General features: G+C 48.6%; 1 protein-coding gene across 1 annotated transcript in view; it reads left to right on the top strand.

Annotated features, from left to right (window-relative positions):
• The first annotated feature begins 293 nt into the window (after positions 1–293).
• LOC144152658 (organic cation transporter protein-like) overlaps positions 294–18,928 on the top strand; it is a 56,261-nt gene continuing 37,626 nt past the window's right edge. Inside the window, exon 1 of the mRNA XM_077684023.1 lies at positions 294–438. Within this exon, the coding sequence (XP_077540149.1) occupies positions 404–438 (35 nt within the window). The 5' untranslated portion in view covers positions 294–403. The remainder of the gene's footprint in view (positions 439–18,928) is intronic.

Below are 18,928 nucleotides of genomic sequence, written 5' to 3'. Positions count from 1 at the left end.
GAAAACAATTCGCCAGCTGTGAACCAAACCCGAAAAAACTTGCCAAACGTCTAAACCTCGATGAGGCATGCTCGCCAATATACGACAAGTCAGGTCGCAGGTGTGGGCGACGCTCGCTTTCAGAACGACTCGCGTAGCCCGCTATATATATTTTTTTCAACCGCGTCACGCTTGCCCGTATTGCTCCGCACGGATCCGTAGACGGAGCGGCGCTAAAGGGCACAATTTGTCTCTGTGCACGCACGACACGCTGCAGACCCTGCTGCTCGGCGCCGTGGGCGGGCAAAAGCAGCGCGATTTAAAAAGCGCACTTCACGCGGTGAGGCCGTCCGGTGCTTTTGCTTTTGAGCTGTTTGTTTCGTAGAGCCTCTGCGCCTTTCGGAGGAACCGAGGAAAGCGGAAGATGCCGTCCCGGAAATCGTCCGTCCAGAGCCTTGGGTAACGTGTTCTTCTGTATCTATCCGCAGTGCAGTTTGTTACGTACTTTTCAATCTGTTGTAACTAGCAGCCGCGCAACAGTGGGCAAAGTGTCACATTTTCCTACACCAGTGCTTGCTCTTGTGGGGCATATATACCGGAAACAACTGCGCCCATCTCAATTACTTTCGAACTTCATTGCACGGTTCCCAGCAGCACCGGATGTTGTTTTTTTCTTCTTCTTTTTTTTCACATTGAGGCAAAAAAAAAAAAGAAACTAAATCGCTCGTGTCTGGCCGAGATTCAATCTTTATTGTTTAAAATAATACTGAGCCGGTGCGTCACCCCCCCCCCCCCCCCCTCCGGATGTGCAAACGCCTTATTTTTTGTCTTTCGCTTAGAAGGGGGAAGGGGGTACCAGGTTGGTTGATGTGCCCTGTACAAACACGGTTTTCAAGAAGCCGCTGTAGCGCTTCTCAGCATTTTTGTTGTTGTTGTTGTTATTTATTCGGAATTACCCTGTGTGTGCACTACAGTATCGGCAGGTTGGCGTAGACGGTATTAATCGCGCCGCTGTTTCAATCGCCTTACGGATGCGAATTCTTAGGGTCGACGATCTCAGCATCTTGAATGCGTGCTTGTTTCCTTCAAGTCTCCTGCTAATCATGTTCTTATTGCCGTCTTTTACCGCCCTCGCGATATGGGCTCCTTGGTTGCGAACGATTTTTCCCGTGTTCTAAGCGATATTTATACCCGGTTTCCTAATGTGGAACTTATCATTTTCGGTGATTTCAATTTTCCTGCTATAAACTGTAGTGCTCTAACCGTTTCACACAGTGATACTGAGGCGCGCACATAATTGTCTAGGCGGTCCTCCACCGCAACTTATCCGTTTTCCTGCACGCTGCTCGGCAACATGCTCTAATATTCTTGATTTAATTTTAACAAACGAACCAGATGCTTGCTCAAAAATAAAATCTGTTGATGGTCTTTCGGACCATGTTATTATTACTGAAAACTTGATTCGCCCAGTGGTAGAAAGAATGTCGACTAACAAAATTATCAGGTGCTACAACAGAGGCAACTTTGATGATATGAACTTAGCATTATCTGCTTTCTACGAGCTATTCCTATATATATATATATATATATATATATATATATATATATATATATATATATATATATATATATATATATATATATATATGGGCATCTTTACCGCACGATTGAAGAAAACTGGTTGCCGTTAAAAAGTAAACTTCTTGGTATAAGTGACAAATTTATACCCGTACTAACCGTGAGAACCCGACACACAGTACACCGTCATTTTTTTAGTCATGATTTATCATCGATCCTTGCAAATAATCCACGCAGGTTCTGGCGAGTTGTAAACCCTAAAAGTAATCCAGACATTATACTGAATGATAACAACGGCGTTTCAGTCCCCTAATCTGAATGCGCAGGGCTGCTAGATTGGTCTTTTTCTTGGGTTTTTACAAGAGACGATGTTTCTTCAGTTCCTACTTTAAATAGTTCATACGCTAAAACAATGCCGGAGATTACTGCCAGTGAAGCGGATATTTTGTGCCTCCTGCAGAAACTGAAAATTTCTACAACAGCCGACAATATTGGATTTAATAATAAAATCCTTAAAGCCATATCATTGAGCATCAGTCCCTTCTTAAGCGCTATGTTTTCACAATCGTTGTCTACCGGAACTGTACCTCAAGACTGGCTAGCAGCAAAGGTGGTCCCCTTCTTCAGATTCGGAGACCGCTCTTCCCCGCTGAATTACAGGCCAAAATCTCTAACTAATACCATTTGTAAACTCATGGAACATGTTATACACAGTCACGTCATGAACTATTTGGAAAAACATCAAGCATTTCTAATTGTCAGCACGGTTTTCGTAAAGGTTATACCTCCGACACACAACTTGCCGGTTTTGTTCACGATCTTCACAAATCCATGGATGCCGGTTACCAGGTCGATGCTGTTTTTTTTTTTGATTTTGCCAAAGCTTTCGACCGCGTTCCTCACCACAGGTTATTACTAAAACTAGCACACTTATCCTTCACCTGAACGTTCTTACATGGATTAAAGCTTTTCTTTTCTCCAGTCCCAATTCACTTTCGCTATGAAAGCAAATTCTTCCTCTATTCTGGTAATCTCTGGCGTCCCCCAGGGAAGCATCCTTGGTCCTCTACTTTTCCTTGTCTGTGTTAATGATCTACCCAACTCTGTATCTTCTCAAGTTAGACTGTTTGCAGAGGAATGCGTAATATATTTATCATTTCCTCTGATTCCGACCGTTCAACCTTGCAATCTGATCTGGACAAAATTAGCCTCTGGTGTTCAACCCGGCTTATGTCGCTAAACATTTCTAAAACTAAGTTTATGTCCTCTACTAACGCTACTAACCGTGTTCCCACTTATTACTCCTTGAATAATGAGCCGTTTGAGTTCACATCTTCTTACAAGTACCTTGGCCTTCACTTTCAGCAGGATCTAACATGGCAGCATCACGTCGAACTTACTCTTGCAAGCACTAACCGTTCGCTCGGGTTGCTAAAACGCAATTTTGAACAGTCTCCATCACGGCTAAAAAAGATTGCTTTCATCCCTTTAATTCGCCCTAAATTAGAGTATGCCAGCGCCATTCGGGACCCTCATTAAGCTTACATCATATCAAATATTGAATGCTTGCAAAACCGTGCTGCTCGCTTTATTTACTCTGATTATTCTTCCTTTTCCAGCGTCATTAAATTAAAAACCATGCTGAACTAGTGGATTTGGCCCTTCGTCGGAAACATGCCGTTTATCTTTTTTTAACAAGATTTATCACCCATCACTGCGTGGAAGCTTTTATGAAAGCCCCTCTGCTCTCTTTCCACGACGTGATCACCTCAACTAAGTTAAACGCCCACAATGTCATTCACCTCGTTTCGCACAATCGTTCATACCGCGCACCATTGTTGAGTGGAATGACTTGCCAGCACATGTCGCCACTGAAAAAGATCCCAATAAATTCTTGCAGCTCTTGCACACTACTGTCACTAATTAAAAACGATTTCCCCGTAGTTTTTTACCTATTGCATAAATTGTAGTAGTAGCTTGCATACGTTGTTCTTGCTCTTGCTGCAGGCTATTTCTGGATACGCTGCCACTATTTATGTTTTCTTTTGTTTGTTTTTACGTGATAATGTTTTTTCAGCCAATAATATGGTCGAAAATGTGTCAAGCAAATTCTTATAGCTCTTGTGCGCTATTTTCACAATTTATCTGATTTTTTAACGATTGTACAACGCTGCATGGCTGTAGGTTGTACTTATGATTTCTTCCCTTCGTTACAGCTAATTACTGGTTATAATGCGTCTTGTATGTTTGTCCATATTTTTGTATGACGTTGTCTTGCCCCCCCCCTATATAGTACCCTCGTCTAGAGGGCCTTTAGGGGTACTATAAATAAATAAATAAATAAATAAATAAATAAATAACGATATATATATATATATATATATATATATATATATATATATATATATATATATATATATATATATATATATATATATATATATATATATATATATATATATATATATATATAAGGGTTGGCAGTCAAGAAAACCTCGGAAAGCAAAGGTGAGAATGTGGAAGGTCATTGAAACAGATAAAGAATTTTGAAAGACAGAAAGTGGAGAAAAAATGCCCGCCGGGTGGGATCCGCACCCACGACCTCCGTAGACACTAGAACCCGTAGAACCCATGACATATCGTAGACACTCGACTTACGGCCCGGGGGTTAAAAAGAAGGTCCCCTTCACCCCAAGTAGTCCGAGTGGCGCTGGCTACCACCCCCAAGAGCAGGAAACAAAATTACCTTAGCATAAATACCCCAGAAAGTGGAGGGGAAAATAGCCCAGCCGGTAGCGTTGTGGTCAATGCACCAGAAGCGTATTCTGGAGGTCATGGGTTCGGATCCCACCCGGCGGGCATTTTTTCTCCACTGTCTTGCTGTCTTTCATCATTATTTATCTGTTTCAATGACCTACCACATTCCCCCCTTTGCTTTCCGAGGTTTTCTTGACTGCCAACCCTTATTTCTGTCTTAATTGAACGAGCCCCTCATTTACCATTCTGATTCGCTATATATATATATATATATTTATATATATATATATATATATATATATATATATTTATATATATATATATATATATATATATATATATATATATATATATATATATATATATATATATATATATATATATATATATATATATATATATATATATATATATATATATGTGTGTGTGTGTGTGTGTGTGTGTGTGTGTGTGTACACGAGAGGGTGGACGCACGTATGAAAACGATGGTGGAACTAACGTTTCGACACCGGGGTCCGGTCCTCGTCAGAGTCCGGTCGTCGTCCGGTCTTCGTCAGAGTGACGAAGACCGGACCACAGTCGAAACGTTAGCTCCACCCAACGTTTTTAGATTGCTCTACCATCGTTCTCATCCGTGCGTCCACCCTCTCGTGTATTTTTGAAGCCAAATCCCGGAACTTATTCATCGCGATTAGGTCATAGAAACAGATGAAGAATTGTTTGAGTCAGAAAGAAAGTGGCGAAAAAATGCTCGGGAATTTTTTCACCACTCTCTTTCTGACTCAAACAATTCTTCATCTTTCTGGCATTTTTTTCACAACTTTCTTTTTGACTCAAACAATTCCTCATCTGTTTCCATGACCTACCGCACCCCCCCCCCCCCCCCCGCCCCTTTTGCTTTCCCAGGTTTTCTTGACTGCCAACCCTTATTCTGTCTTAATTCACCGAGCCCCTCATTTACCATTTTTCTGGTTGGCTATACATAGATAACCTTGCTAGACTCAGACAGGTCCGCAGCACATACCACGCGTAGATTGACGATGGTTCCGCACATACCGCTCCCTGCTCCAGTTGTTCATGTATGTATGTATATATATATATATATGGCACCGGCAATGTATGAAGCGACCTCATTCCCTACAGTGCCTAAACAATGTATACACACCCCAGCTGTGGCTGTCAAAAGTTCGGAACAACCAGGCGAAATATCGCTTTGTTTTCTTATTTAACCCCACCTCTTTTTAGTTGTCTTGTTTGGATAGCTGAGTCCTTATGTGAGTACCATAATTTTTCTTGTGCCATTACCCAGTGTACCATACTTCATTTTCTTTGGCGTTACTTCCATGGAGGTCGACCACCTTAGGAGTCCAGCACTGAAGAAGATAGCTTAACTTTCCATACTTCCTTTTTTAAAATTTACAATTTTATCCGAAGTAGCTCACCAAAAGGATGGTAGTTCTGCCATATATATTTTTAAAAGCCAATGGATCCGGCTTTATCTATCAAATTGCGCACGGTCATTCCCACTATGCTGGTATGCGGTACTTTAAAAGGGTGCCGCAGAGGATGAAGGTTTTTCATGTTGTATATATGACTGTTATGCCGTAAGGCAAACTCTCGCAAAAAAAAAGTATCGAAAGTCCTATAGAAACACAATCCGTGAACTAGCCCTGGACAATCCCCTCTTGTTGGTACGTTCCAAAAACCATTGAGGGCATCATCATCATCATCATCATCATCATCATCATCATCATGCCTGCGCGTATACCCCTAGTGAAGATTGTGCTGCTGAGCCCAAGGACCAGAGTTCGATTCCCGGCCGCGGCGGCCGCTTTTGTGATGGAGGCGAAAAGCAAAAACGCCTGTGTTCGAGATTTCGGCGCACGTTAAAGATCCCCAGGTGGTCAAAATTAATCCGGAGCCCTCCACTACGGCGCGCCTCATCGCCTGTGAAGCGTCGGCGCGTTAAACCCCACAATCAATGAAATAAATCCTAGTGAAGAAGAAGACGAAGAAGAAGAAGGCCGCGTCTGAATGGCGTTGATTTTCCTGAGCTGCGAAATACCCGGCCGTTGTACACACGTCAAGTTGACACTGAGCAGTCGAGAGAATGCCTCCGGTCGGTATGTACTATTCCTTGCAAAACAGTGTTAACCTTGCTATCGCTCTCCTCCCTTCATTATCACCACACCGTTATCGTGAAGTGTCGTATATCCCCCGTGGCAGGGCTAACTTCGATCTAAAGCTACCTTTTTTGATTCTGAGCACTACCTGATCCTATTCACCGTAATAATTGGAAAAGGTGTTCTGAAAACGCGAGGAGCAGCGGAGAGCAGGCGAGGAGGAGTGGGGGAGAGGGCGCGCCTGGAACGGCTGTTGCGGACGCCGAGGCACGCCAACGCCGGGTGACATCGTGAGTGACATCGTGAAGAAATGCTCTGCATTTAAAAACACTTAGCAAGAGGTCAATACCCATTGGCTTATGACGCTTCTCACAGCACGAGTACAAAAATCGATTTTGTAGAATTCAAATTTGGCGCCCTTCGAAGACCGCCTCATAGTCTCTACAATGGCAGAAAGGGGGCGCCAGGAGTCCGCTAGAAGTAGGAGTTCCTGTATAAACATCCCCCTCGCGAGGGGCACGATCAAATGCAGAGCATTTCCGGGGGCTCACGACGTTAAGTAGTTTGCGTTACGTTAATGTAGTTGCACTTGTGGCAACTGCTGACGAGAGAGCGCTCGTCAGCAGTAATTTGAATGAGTCAACGATATAAGGCGCGTTCATAGCGTGCCGTTCTGTGTCGGCTTTGTGGCGCAGTCGGTAGAGCACCATGCACATTGCGTTCCGCCCGCAGGGTCGAGGGATCGAAACCTGGCGCCGGATAGTATTTTCTTTTATATAGTTTAGGGGGAGGGGTGCGGACAAGGACGGTGCGGACTACGACGGGACAACGCGGGTGACATCGTGAGTTACTGAAATGCTCTGCATTTAAAATTTGGCCCCCTTGTAATTGCTGGAGACTTCAACGCTCCGCATCACGCGTGGGGATATCACCGCGTCACGGCCAAGGGGGCGGATCTCTGACGGGCGGCGTCCGACTACGGTCTCACCATGATTACGGATCCGTCCTTTCCAACTAGAACGGGAAACTCGTGCGCCAGGGACACTGCGCCGGACCTTACGTTCGTGGTGAACGTTGGGCCCGCCGTGTGGTGCAATCTCAATGAGAACTTGGGCAGCGATCACTGTGTGCTGGCCACGTCGTTATTGGTACGCAAGAGGCCACCGAAGGAGTTTAAGATGACGGATTGGGATCTTTTTCGTAAAATCAGGGAAGAGAGGGAAACCGAAACCCCTACGTCCCTAGATAAAGGAGGATGTAGCGTCCGCCACCAAGTCCGTTGTCACCGAACTGAATGTGGATAGAATGGACAGCCGATTGGCAAACCTTTTGGAGGCGAAAAGAGCCCTCGTCGATAGATGGAAGGGCCAGCGGCTGAACCGCAAACTCCGAAAAAAGATTGCGGAACTAAATCGCACAATAGAGCTACACTGTCAGACGCTCTCCAAGCAGCAATGGGACGAGTTGTGTAATTCGGTTGACGGGCAGATGAGATCAGGTGGAAAATGGAACCTGCTCAAGCAGTTGCTAAGTGAATCCGATTCCCGGTCTAATCAGAGGCACGCTACTGATAAGATACTACACGCAGCCCGAAAGGCCAATTCCGATTCGTAAATACTAGAGTCGCTAGCCAACAGATATCTACCTATAGCCACTTCGGATGATGCGGACTACCCGCCTTACAAAGGTCCTCCAATGGCCGCTATGGACGAGCCGTTTAGCGTCCCCGACGTAAGGGAGGCCCTCGCGGCCCTCAACGGACGTTCTGCTCCGGGTCCGGACGGAATTTCAAACAGACTTATTCGCAACTCGGATGACGGGTCGATCACATTCCTTACGGAGGAGATAAATCGCATCTGGGAACGGGGCGCGGTTCCGGAGTCGTGGAAGCTGGCGTTGGTCGTCCTGATCCCGAAGCCGGGGCGCGCTCCAGACATGACTAATCTGAGACCGATCTCGCTCACATCGTGCATAGGCAAAGTGGCAGAACAGGTTATTAACAACCGCATCTCCAAGCACATCGAAGACCGCGGTCTCTTTCCGTATAACATGTTAGGCTTTCGAACGGCGTCAATAAAAGTTTTTATCTCTCTCTCTCCCTTTCGACTCAGGACGCCATGAAGCTGATCAAGTATCAGTTCATCGATAGGGACACGAGGGACGTTAGAGCCATCTTAGGTTTGGTCTAGAGAAAGCCTTCGATACCGTCTCGCACGCCCACATACTCGATTCCAACTCGGAGCTGGGCCTTGGCCAGAACTTTCACGCGTTTATCAGCTCGTTTCTTAGACATAGAAAGGCCACGCTAAAGATTGGGGACCTCAGGTCAGAGCCCATCGAGCTGGGCACGAGGGGGACGCCGCAGGGTTCGGTGGTATCCCCGCTCATGTTTAACATTGTTATGTGTAAATTGTCTCAGAGGCTCTCAGAGGTCGAGGGCATCAACCACACACTCCACGCTGACGACATTACCGTATGGTGCGTCGGAGGCTGCGAGGGTAAGGTAGAGGAAGCACTTCAGGAAGCGCTAGATCGCACTGAGGCTTTCCTCGCTGGGACGGGGCTTCGCCTCTTCTCGAGCAAGTCGGAGCTCCTATTGCACAGACCTAGTAGGAGATGGTTTAAGCCCAATGGCTGGGTCCCACTGTCAGAGGTGAACTTTGCGCTCCGCACGAGCGAGGGACACCCCATTCCCAGAGTTGAGGTTATCCGGGTTCTCGGTATGCTCATCGAGTCGAACGGTTGTAACAGGCACACCATCGCCAAAATCACCGCTAAGACTGATAGTATGAAACGGTTAATTACTCGGGTCTCGAACAGTCGTGGAGGTATCAAGGAGGACAATCTCTTGAGGCTCTTCCATGCATTCTTGATGAGCCACATCACGTACGTGGCGGCCATGCACTGCTGGCAGAATCACGAAAAGGCTAAGCTCAATTTACTAATTCGTAAAAGCATCAAGCGCGTGCTGGGTATCCCGATGAATGCCAGCACAGAGAGGCTCATGCAGCTCGGGGTGTACAACACTTTGGAGAAAATAATTGAAGCGCAGCACACGGCTCAGACTGCCAGGTTGTCGTCTTCGCCCGCTGGCAGGGAGATTCTGGCGGTTCTGGGCTGTAATCCATCCCTAGAGGAGGAGCGCAAGGTTGGCCTGACTAAGGAGCAGAGAGCTGCTATAACTATCTCCCCGTTTCCTCGCAATGTGCACCCGCAGCACAATGCAGGCAGGCGAAGGGCCAGAGGCGAGAGTTCGCGACGACCCGCACTCCGCGCACGTGCTTTGTGGACGCCGCACAGTACGGCCGATCGGCACACTTCTCGGCAGTTATGGTGGATCACAGTGGCACAGTTCTCAATTCTGCGTCTTTCAGGAACACCACCCCGGCTAGAGCCGAGCAGGCCGTGGTGGCTCTTGCTTTACTTGACGACGGCCGGCATCGAATTTACACCGATTCCCGCGTGGCCGTTAGGGCCTTTGCATCAGGTTCCGTTTCGGCCGAGGTAGCTCGCATCATAGGAAATAAGGTCATATCCTTACACACAATCCCCTGGTTTCCCGCTCACCTAGGGTCGCACTTGTGTTTAACTAACCTCAATGAGGTCGCCCACACCCGCGCGCGCGAGATAACCCACCGCGCCGGGTCGAACGGAGGCGGTTCCTCGGGGATTGGTTGGGAGGTCTTCAGACACTTTATTCACGTTCAACGAGATTATTCAGCACTATAAGCTGGGCAGGAGAACGTTTCCTCTGCCGCACGAGAAACTCTCGAGGCCGCAGGCAGCCACGCTCAGAATATTGCAGACCAGGTCTTATCCTAGTCTATCCACTCTCAGCTTCTACACGGACACTTTTGAACCGGACTGCCCGGATTGTGGTGAACGTAGCAATTTAGATCATATGCTCTGGCGGTGTCCCTCACTTCGGGGCCCTCAACGCATAACCGAGGAAGAGTGGCGCTCCGACTTGGAGAGCCCCGATCTACTACACCAGCTATATAAGGGCCGTCCAGAGGGCCCACGACGCGGCAGGGAGACCCGGCCTCCCCGTCCCCACGTGGGAGCGGCCCGCAGCGCTGCCGCCCTGAATGGCAGCGGTGCTCCTCAAGACCTTCAATAAAGTTCATTGTCTGTCTGTCTGTCTTCGCAATTGAGATGCGAGGACTCAGGAAATAGCGGAGCTGATTGTGTTCACTACTTTTCTTAGGATATATGATAGGAGTAACTTTATTAAATGCCGGCAACCGACGGTTTAAAGCGTCGTGACGTTGGCCAAGCGTCGACCCGGGGTTATGCCCTACTCTACGATGCCCCAGGTCGGCCCGTTTGTGGTGGGTCGTGAGGCTTGTGCTTTTCGAGCGCACCCCGGGCCTGCTGGATGGCCCATAGGTGAGTGTCCTTGTCTGTACACTGCACTGCACTTTGAAGTTTGGGCGGATATGGCCTGGAGGTAGCTTCGTTCGGGAACCTGGCACATGTCCCACATGATGGGGCATTGGTCCGCCGGACCTACTGCACAAACACTGCACAGAGTTTTTGGTGAAGCACGTGCAGAACTGCCGGGGCGGGGAGTGACCAGGTCTGTAGCTGCCTTAGGATGACGGCCTCCTCCTGACTTAGTGCCGGGTGGGGACGCGGCATTGTCCATCGAGCTAGGCGATAACACTTAGTCACTTCGCCATAACTGGCCATTCGGTCCTTGGTTTCAAACCACCACACGGAACGGTCACTCTCGGGGGAGTGGAGGGTAAGAGCTCGCGCCGCCGAATGGGCCGTCTCGTTGTGATTCGCTGAGGATGCACACTCGCCCGGGTGAGCCGGGAACCATTTGATACGGATGGTGCTGCCTCGGTCTTGGAGTTTGAGGTTGCCGATGATGGCGGCCGCCAGCGCGCACCCTCGCCCCTTTGCCAATTTGCGCACGGCGTTCCTCGAGTCGCTGAGCACGGTGCGACACTCGGGCCTCGGGTCTCGAAGATCGCCAGAGCGATGGCAACCTCCTCGGCGTCTGTGGCGTCTGTGCACCGCACGCTCGGTGCTGTTGTCTTGGTGCCGGTAGCCGCCGCAATGACCACTGCCGCAAAGCCTTCCCGTTGGTATTCCGAAGCGTCTACGTATCGGGCGCGGGGGTCTTGGGCGTGTTGCTCGGTGAGGGCTTTGGCCCGCGCCTGCCGCCGTTCTTGGCTGTACTCCGAGTGCACTGCTTTTCGGGATGGGGTCAACGCGGATGTGGGCGCGCGCCTCCTTGCTGATCTCACACGGTTGCCGGCTGGGAGCTCGGGGGTTGTAACCTAGGGACGCCAGGATACTGCGGCCCGTCTTGGTGGTAGAGAGGCGCTCCATTTGCGCGATGAGCTGCGCCTTGGATATTTCCTCTGGGGTGTTATGGACACCGAGCTGCAGAAGCCGAGCCGTACTTGTGGTCTCCGTTAAGCCCAGCGCAATCTTGTAGGCCCGTCTGATCAGCGTGTTGATCATGGTCCTTTCGGTGACGTGCCAGTTGAGGTAGGAACGACTAGACGAGGCGCACGAGACTGTCTTCACGCATGCCCGCCCGTCGCGTCGAGACTCGGTGTATGAGCCGGATTGCGTCCATTGCATTGGTGGTAAGTTCGTTGATGGTCTCGTCGTTGCGGCCGCTCTTGTTTAGCAGGAGGCCCAGGACCCTGATCTTGGAAACTTCGGGAATGCGTTGCCCTGATGCAGTCACGATCTTGATGTGATCGCACTCCAGAGGGGGAGCGCGTTTCCGTCCCGGTCGTAGCGGCGTGAGGACGAATAGCTCGGATTTTGCGGGCAAGCACACTAGGCCGGTGCCTTCAAGGTGCTGCTCAATGGTGGTAACCGCCGCTTGCATCTGTTGCTCGATGCTGGCCTCGGTGCCACCGGCCGCCCACAGGGTAATGTCGTCGGCGTAGATCATGTGCGAAACCCTGCGGTGTACGCTGCCGAGCTTGCATTCGGGGAGCTTGAGGTCTCCGACATGCAGTTCCACCGTGCGGTTGGTCAAGAAGTCCTTGATCTAATTGTAGCTCATTACCCCCATGTTAAGCCCATGCTTGTGCTAATATGGCTGAGTGTTTGATTTTGTCGAATGCGCTTTGTAAATCAAGCTGATTTTGTCGAATGCGCTTTGTAAATCAAGCCCCAGAATTACTTTGCTGTCTTGCGTCTTGTTGTCGATGATTTCTTGTTTGAGTTGTTTGAATGGCGTCTTGTGTGCTGAGTCTGTGCCTGAAGCCGATCATCGTGTCTGGATAGGGGCCTTCCTTCTCCGAGTATTCCTGCATGCCATCGGGTGGCTGCCACGTGCTCCAGCACCTCGCCCACGCAGGACGTGAGCGAGATGGGACGCAGGTTGCCAATATCAGGTGGTTGTCCGGTTTCGGGATCAGGATCGTTCTTGCCGTTTTCCACAGTCTGGGGAGCTTGCCCGAGCGCCAGCATTCGTTAAAGTAACGGGTTAGGGACCCGATCGATGCATCATCGAGGTTGCGCAGCATCTTGTTGATAACGAGATCATGGCCGGCTGCCGAGCGGGTATTGAGCTCGTGCAGCGCTACCCGCACCTCTTTTCTTAGAAGTTAGGTCTGCCTCTTTCTTAAGAGAAAGATGGTTAAACAGCGAAGCTTTCTCTATGCAAATTGAGTTAAATCAAAGTCCACAATCCACCCTCCGAAAGACCAAGATCTAAACTGCCAAAGTTCTTTTTTTTCTTTCTTTTTTTTTTTTTTTTGAGGTGCGCACTCCCAACTCCGGCTCGTGAGGGCTCCTTGCTTCGTCGCCCTTTCCCTCCCACTTCTCGGCCTCGCATTTTTTCCCTCTCCACTTCCCCGAGTGGAATTTCCTGCTGACGATTCGCACGGACAGAAAAAGATAAAAAGACTACATGTTGGTTATGATATGGGCAGAAGAGGAGGTATAACCCATGCCGTTTCACGCCTCGTGGTTGGAAAACAAAATGAGCGTGGTTGTGAACCTTTAAAATGCGGTGGTTTGTTTATATATATCTCGTCACATGTTTCGGGTGGAAGCTCACGCCTTGTTTGTCCCAATGTTTGCCACACATCATGGGTATTGCGACAATGCTTCAGATCAGAGACCCCGAGCAGAAGTCGCCTCATGAAGAGCAAGTGGCCAGCTTCGGTTTGCGAAATGCTGTCGCTAGGACCCTAAAAATACCGGGACGATCTAGTTACAGGGGACATGAGTAATTAAAAAAAACGAACTAGGTGTATTAAAAATGGACGCTTTTCTTAGGTAACGTCTAATAAAAAACCAAGCCTGTGACTAAATCCAAACAATTTGCGCGAAAGTCAAACCTATACAGTTAGGCGCATGCGCATTGGGCCCGCCCTTTGGCACACCTTGCTGTATGCAGCGGGAAGAGGAATAGGCATACGGGTAAGTGAAAGGAAGGAACAAAGTTCGGGGACGGGACCCTGGCCATCAAGAGGTTTTTCCTCGGGTCAACCTGTGAATATGCGGACTATTCTAGGCTGCATACAAATGACGCATCGTTTATGGGTCGCTCGCCGAATGAACGAATGAATGAACGAATGGATGAATGATTGAATGAATTAACGAATGAATAAATGGGTATTTTTAGCAAGAAGACTCGAATCCCTGTGGACGGGAGGGGGGCTAGTAGGAAATGGAAATTTTAAATAAGCGGTGTGGTGTCACCGTTCTTTCATTGGCCTGGTGCTCCGAGTAAGCGCACTACAGATTAGGTGTACGTGCGTGTACATGTAAGATGTAGGCGGCCATTTATCAAGCCTATCAAGCGGGGCGGCACTGTCCTTGTCAGAGGACGGACATTTGCTCATCAGGCGGAGTATGTTAGGCGTTTTAGCCTCTCCACGAAAGGTTCACGTGGGCATGCCGATGTGAGTGAAGCGACACATGCATTATATATGCCCCTTCCTGATGGCGTCTGCTGTAAGCCGCGTTGGCCTTGCATATCAAAATTCCTTCTTGTCGGCTGATGGGAGTCTTTATATTCGAAACCGTGGGTTAATCTTTTGGAGTGTAGATGCGGTGTTGTTGGAGTATGGCGGGGGGGTTGGTAGTCACAAACTGAGGGGATATATATATATATATATATATATATATATATATATATATATATATATATATATATATAGAGAGAGAGAGAGAGAGAGAGAGAGAGAGAGAGAGAGAGAGAGAGAGAGAGAGAGAGAGAGAGAGTTATCCTGATGAGCCTCTTGCGGGAGGCCTAGCAGCCAAAGCGTTGAGGTCTGAGCGGTGGGCCTCAGCCGGTGCCTATGTTGCCAAGGTCCCTCACCTCAGCGACCTCAGACCACCGGTGCCGCCGCGTCCAAAGCCAGGCGGACCAGCCGCAGTTGGGTATTCGGGTCGCTGCTGTGCAGAGCTGCCTCCCAGTCGTGGTGACTCGTTATAAAAGTCGGTGAAGCCCTCGGAAAGCCCAGATTATGTGTGTGAGTGTGGCCTTATCTGGGTATATGCGCTGGCAGCGCTTGCGCTTGCCGGTTTCCCCCCGCTCCGCCTGTGGATGAACTCGGGTGTCCACGAGAGTTCCACAGTTGAATCGCCGTGACTTGTCGTTGCAGTGTACGGAGCAGTGCGAGCATGCTGCTAGCAGTTGCAATTCGTGCACAAGCGTACGACTTGTTCAGTTCTCGTGTCGGGCTGGGTGAGAGTCCGTCTCGGAAGAGTCAGCGCTTGGTGACGCTACTTTTTGTTGAAGCGCACGGAGTATTCCGAGGAGTTCAGTTCCTTTGATGAGGGTGCGCGATTTGGCGGCTGCCGTTTAGTGCAGGGTGTTCACGGTGGCCATCAAGGATGTTCAGGGTGACCGTCAAAGGTGACCGTCTTTTAAAATTTACCATATATCCGGTCCTTTGTCTTGCGAAAGTTTGTGTAGGTATCATGCCTCCCGCCGTTGGCCTCGCATTCCCGACGGCGGTTGGCATGGTTCGTTTACTTCACGTTACAGTATTGCGGAAGCTTGATCAAGGAGTGTCAGAAGTCGGAAGGCTGTGCATGGTGCGTGCCCGTCTGCGTCGCTGTTCTGAAAAGCTATGTTTAAACGCAACCTTTTTTGCACGCCGTTTGCAGGAAATCGTACGAGCACGCGTTTTATTTCGGGGAATTTTAGTTTATGTAATTGTAGCCGACGTTAATTAAACAGAATTGGACTCAATCTTTATTTAGCGGTCTTTTACAATGTCAGTGCAAGAACAAAAATATGCGTAAATGTAGCTTGACAGGGTTTTTACCCATAGGACAACGCTGACAAGTTCAGCGTATACGCCTTAAAGGAGCCATGAAGACAAAATACAAATTGGGTTTATTAGAAAGACTACTTAGTCCCGATAAAAATGATACCAATATCATCGCAATCTTCGAACAAACAATGGAGATATTAAAGAAAACGTGCGAAGCAGTCGTGACCCCCTAGCCAATTTCCCGAAACTTTTCTATGACGTCACGTAACCTTGTTTGTGCGATTGGCGGCCGCCTAACTGACCTGTCGCGACGACACATGACTGGACGTCTGCAATGGAGCCTCTAGTTCCATTTGACCGCATCACTTGAATGCTAACGTGCAGTTAACGCGCTGAAAATCATGTTTTATTGTTGGCCCGTACGACGTCATTCTTGCTCATAACACGTCACTGTGGCGCAAAATTTGAAAGTTTTTAAATACTTCTTGCTTTTTTTCGTTATAAAAACATCTTTTGTGGCTGTAATGGAGCTGAGTGAGGTACTGAATCCTAGTTCTTTCAAATTAAACGAAGTTGTATTTTCTCTTCATGGCTCCTTGAAAGAATTACTATCTGTTAAGAACACGCAGTGCATTGGTTGCATTATATACAAATAAAATCCAAACTGATTAAACGCAACGCTCACCCACGCTGTCCAAATTATGCAGTTTTGTATAACATACATGTCCGAAATAACAACTGAAAGTTTACAGACTTAAGGTGGTATTCGTTGAAAAGTTTAGCTGTCAATTTCTTCGCTTGGCAGCACTGAAAACGGCCACAGCCATGGCCGATGCGCCACGAACATGGCGCGGCTTGGGCCACTGCACCCGCACGCCGAAAAAAAAAAAAAAAAAAAAAACGCCGGCTTGCGTCGTCTGCCCCGTTTCAACCCGATACTCAACGGTGGTGTCAATTAGAGATGTTATTAATCGCACTCACATTGGACTCGGGGCGTTCGGTGAGGTAGAGTTTGCTGACGTGCAACACAGTCATGTGCTTAACACGGAAAAGTACCGCCATGCCGCGGAGCCCGACGTATACGAAGTAACGGCGCAGTCACACGGTTGCCTGCATGCGCGCCTCGTCAGTGAATACAAGCAATAGAACGTAATTGCACTGGGACGTTTCGCTTACCGACGAAACAGTCTTGAATGAAGATAAACGCCAAATTGCATTCTGTTTAAGAACTGAGTGACAAGAGCGCCATGCTGTGTCACAAACGATTTGATTGATGGATTGTGGGTTTGAACGCGCCGACGCTACACAGACGATGACAGGCGCTATAGAAAAGGCTCGGGATTAATTCTGACCACCTGGCGATATTTAACGTGCGCCGAAATCTTGACGCCCCTGTCATAAAAGCAGCCACCGCGGACGGGAATCGAGCCCGCGTCCTTGGGCTCAGCAGCACAACGCCCTGAGGCACCGCGGCGGGTTTCGGTGGCTCATTGGCACAGGTTAAGGGCTTCGCAAGTTCTGTAGTCACGTCTCAAGACGGGCGCGACATTTTTGAAGCGGGCACAATTCAGAATTCCTCCCTCGCAAGGCATTATCAGAGGCGAGCGATGCCGAAGCTACTCCGTAGCTGTTGGTAATTTTCGGGAACGCATCATATGGCAGCCGTAAATTTGCTGCATGCATCGCGTTTTAGCACGCGTTTCAGATTTATCGGTGCGGCGCTCACGTTGTTTCAACATTCGTGCCGGCGAGCTCCCGCTGACCAGAGCCCCTGTATTTATCTTCCAGTCGATAAGAGGGTATTTACATCCGACGACGCGAGACGACGCGCGCGCGCGTCATTTTGGCTCGGTTACGTTCGGTAGACTTAGCATCGCAGCGGATATTTTATGATCGCTTTCATTCGCAGCGTAGATGGCGATTCGCAGCAACATTTTCACCTAATCACCGGCTTTTTCCTTTCTGTCTGCGCAAGTACTCCCGTTCCATGCATGGAGAGCGATGATCTCGCTTCGTTTCTTCCGTGGGTTGGGGAGCAACACTCCGGGACCGCCGATTGGGCACGCACACACAAAAAAAGAAAGAACTGTAGGAAGAATGGAAAGAAGGAGGTAGCTTTCACACACAAAAAAGAAGAAAATTCGGCCACCTTTAACCCGACTAACTGTCACCGCGGCATTCCCGGAACGCATGAAAAGAAGAGGCACGAGAAAGCAGGCAGAGCTCTCATCGAAGAGTTGTTTCCTGCGCGTTCGAAGAGTCCCAATGCCCAGAGACTGTCTGGGCATTGGACCTCTACTTGGTCAAGCATTGGAACTGTACCTGGTCAACTTTTTATGTCGTAAGAGAAGCGGAGAGGCTATATCGTAGTCAGAAGTAATTTGGAAAGTAATGAGTAATTTCCATGAAATTACTGGCCTGAAGTCATTTATTACACACTAAATTACCAACACTAAAAAAGTAATTCATTACATTACTCATTACAGCAAAAAGTAATTTAATTACTGTAGTTTCATTACTGCCAAGTCTGCCAAAGTGCAACGCTGAAGTCCCCTCCAACTCAGCCGAAGTCAACGCCCACGCTAAGAACCCAAAGGAAATGCCGAACGCCCTCGCAATCGGATACACGCTGGTGTCAAACTCGAGGGACCCAGGTTCGGTTCTGGTCACTGAAGCGTTTTCTTCTTCGGAACGGAGTTCTCTGTTAACGATGCGCGCGGGCACAGCTCAAGCTTAATCAGCTCCGCGGTTAAAAGGCAGTTCAATGATTTGTAGAGCCGATAAAGCAGCACGCGTCTCGCAGATTCAAGTACTAAAGCTCGTCGCTACTCATAGCTACGTCTGTACATTCACACGATACATTCTTATACTTTGAAAACTGCATGCTACAATAAAAATGGAGCGGCAGTCGAACAGAGGCCTCTTGCGCGAACTCTGGACACACTACCGAATTGATGTGGTTAACATTTTCGCAATTCAGGCGGTTCAGCGCACGTGGATGTGTGCTTGGCAGGCTCGTGCCTGGTTCCACAAGTACTACCAAGATAGTTATTTCAACCTTCCGTACTTTCAGAAGAAACTGAAGCCGGCATACGTAGTTATTCCCGCACTCAATACTTTGGGAGCGCCGCCGTACGATCCGCCCAGGGCCCTACTCAGGGCTGTTATGAAAGAATAAGTTGTTCTGCAGGCTTAATAAAAGTTTATTCAATCAATTTGGCCACTGGGTTTGGATGCGCTGTTACCAGGCTTCCTTGCTCGGCAATTGCTTCTAACCAA

This window comes from Haemaphysalis longicornis, unplaced genomic scaffold (assembly GCF_048455015.1).
Source record: "Haemaphysalis longicornis isolate Haplotype H1 unplaced genomic scaffold, Haemaphysalis longicornis Haplotype H1 scaffold_9, whole genome shotgun sequence".
NCBI lineage: Eukaryota > Metazoa > Arthropoda > Arachnida > Ixodida > Ixodidae > Haemaphysalis > Haemaphysalis longicornis.
This window is presented reverse-complemented; position numbering and strand designations above follow the sequence as displayed.